Source organism: Echinops telfairi, unplaced genomic scaffold (genome assembly GCF_000313985.2).
Source record: "Echinops telfairi isolate 266 unplaced genomic scaffold, ASM31398v2 ScPeMD7_70;HRSCAF=299, whole genome shotgun sequence".
NCBI lineage: Eukaryota > Metazoa > Chordata > Mammalia > Afrosoricida > Tenrecidae > Echinops > Echinops telfairi.
Window position 1 is genome coordinate 65,811,108 of NW_022103968.1, and position 2,397 is coordinate 65,813,504.

The following is a 2,397-nucleotide window of genomic DNA, read 5'->3' on the forward strand; positions in this document are numbered from 1 at the left end:
AATGTTTTGAGAATGATGTACAAATGTGCTTTACACAATTGATGTGTGTATGGATTGTGATAACAGTTGTATGAGCCCCTAATAAAATGTTTTTTAAAAAAAGAGTTACAATGTTAGAAACTCATAGGGACAGCTCTACCCTGTCCTACAGAGTCATTACGAATCAGAATTGAGTCAGTGACCAAAAGTTTGTTTCTTGTTTAGGAGGTTAGCTCTACCAATCCTGTCCTTCAAGGATAAGATCATCCCATTGCTTCCCCAAAAGCCTTTGCTGTCTACCCAAGGAGATCTGTGCACATCCATGTGCATCCCCTGCATGTATAAACATGTTGTTGCTTTTCGCTGCCATCGAGTTGGTTCACAGCCATAGTAACCCCATGAACATAGAACAAAACACTCTGCCTGGTCCTGTGCCGTCCTCCAATCCTGATGCAGTATTCTTTCTTCATCATATAAGTCAGCTTCTCTGATTATTTGTTCATGGATATACATAAGCGCATGTAATTCTGCCCTAAATTATATTTTTGTCATGTAGGATATACCTTTCTGTTCCGCATTCACTGCCTTGAGTAAATGCCAAACACAAGAACTCTAACTCAGTGACAAAGATAACTAATACTTACATCACCCAGCTTAAGGCAGGTGCCCAGGCTGTGGATGACATCCTCTGCCAAGTCTGAGTGGTCAGAGTCCCACACCAACCCAATTGTGATAATCTGTGGTGCATTCATCAACACACGGCGAATCCGGATCCTCTCTCCACAGTTGCTCTGAAATACATACAAGAAGATTGTTTCACCTGGTTCCCACTGGTTCTGCCTCAATTCCACTGCAGTCAAGATTCTCTCCACACTCCAAATGCCACCCGACAGAACTCACAGGGCAGTTTCGCAGATCCCCCATGGTGCTGGCATTCTGCAGCAGTTCACCAAACATACTCGGTGACGGTTTTTCACGTCTTTCCAACATACAAATGGCCTGATTGCTTCAAGGTGGAGAACAAAAGGAGAATAATGGATGGGCAGTTACAGGTACATCAAATAAATCACCCATGCAAATGCCCAACTGTTTGACTTTCTTCTGTGCCCACTGTACCAGAGACCCTTTGTCCGGACTCTGACCTACAGATGCAGTGAGTGCCTCTGCCAGTCCCAAGATTGGAAACTCATAGAGTGCCCATTTCCCCTATCCTTTCCTGGCCGGAACTGAGCTTAGGAAATGGGAAGTGATAGGAGAGACAATAAAGAGGACAACGGTTATTTTTATAGTTCTGAGTTACTACAATGAAGCCGAGACTCGGCAAGAAACCATGTGGAGGTCTTCAATTAAAACCCAATAAACTGGGGGAAGATTGGATGAGTACCCGAGGGCACTGTAAAACTCACCAAAGGGAAGTAGTGGAGATGTAATGTACCATCTGGATGAAAGGCAATGGATCCGAAGTAGCCCCACAGCTAGTACATACACACTAAGCCCGGGGAGAGAAAAACAAAACCAAGCATCCATAGTCATTTACTGCTCTCACATCCATTTGACACCCACATCCCCAGGAAGTGTGCTTGAATAAGGTCTAAGAAGAGATGGACAAAGAAAGAGGGTTTCACCTGCTCAAACAACGTCATTGCAAATTTCTGATGAGAGATGCAATGTGGAGCAGTACATATATCCTCTTTCGTTTCATCAGCAATGTGGAAGTGAATTCTCATCAGGAGATTTTCCTGATAGAAAAAGAACAAAAGCTGTATAATGCTGTCATTCAACTGATAAATATACAAACAGTAAGTAGTTCATGCAAGGGGGTGTGGGCAGGGTAAGGACATCTTTTTTTTTTTTAATTATTATTTAACATTTGTTTTGTTTTAAATCATTTTATTGGGGCCTCATACAACTCTTTTTTGTTTTGTTTTGTTTGAACATTTTTTTCAATCGTTTTATTAGGGGCTCATACAACTCTCATCACAATCCATACATACTTCAATTGTGTAAAGCACATTTGCACATTCATTGCCCTCATCATTCTCAAAACATTTCCTCTCCACTTAAGCCCCTGGCATTAGGTCCTCATTTTCCCCCTCCCTCATGAGCCCTTGACAATTTATAAATTATTATTTTGACATATCTTGCCCTGTCCGTCTCTTTATTTAAAAAAATTTTTTTAATCATTTTGTTATTTCCTATTTATTTCATGTCTTTTTGTACATTTTATTATCTTTATCGTTAACACTTGTCTATTCTTTCAATAGTAATTTTTTTAAACATTTTATTAGGGGCTCATACAACTGTTATCACAATCCATACACACATCAGTTGTGTAAAGCGCATTTGTACATTGTTTCTCAAAACATTTTCTCTCCATTTAAACCCCCAACATTAGGTCCTCATTTTTCCCCTCCCTCC

The 2,397-nt window shown here is 40.6% G+C and overlaps 1 protein-coding gene across 4 annotated transcripts in view; it reads right to left on the minus strand.

The window, feature by feature from the left end:
* Positions 1 to 2,397, minus strand: part of USP54 (ubiquitin specific peptidase 54) — a 105,974-nt gene that overhangs the window by 43,111 nt on the left and 60,466 nt on the right. For all 4 annotated transcript variants that reach the window (XM_045291194.1, XM_045291193.1, XM_045291192.1 and 1 more), the window contains exons 5-8: positions 1,605 to 1,718; positions 1,386 to 1,468; positions 880 to 985; positions 624 to 770 (exon numbers count right to left, since the gene is read on the minus strand). In XM_045291194.1, coding sequence (XP_045147129.1) covers positions 624 to 770; positions 880 to 985; positions 1,386 to 1,468; positions 1,605 to 1,718 — 450 coding nt within the window. The remainder of the gene's footprint in view (positions 1 to 623; positions 771 to 879; positions 986 to 1,385; positions 1,469 to 1,604; positions 1,719 to 2,397) is intronic.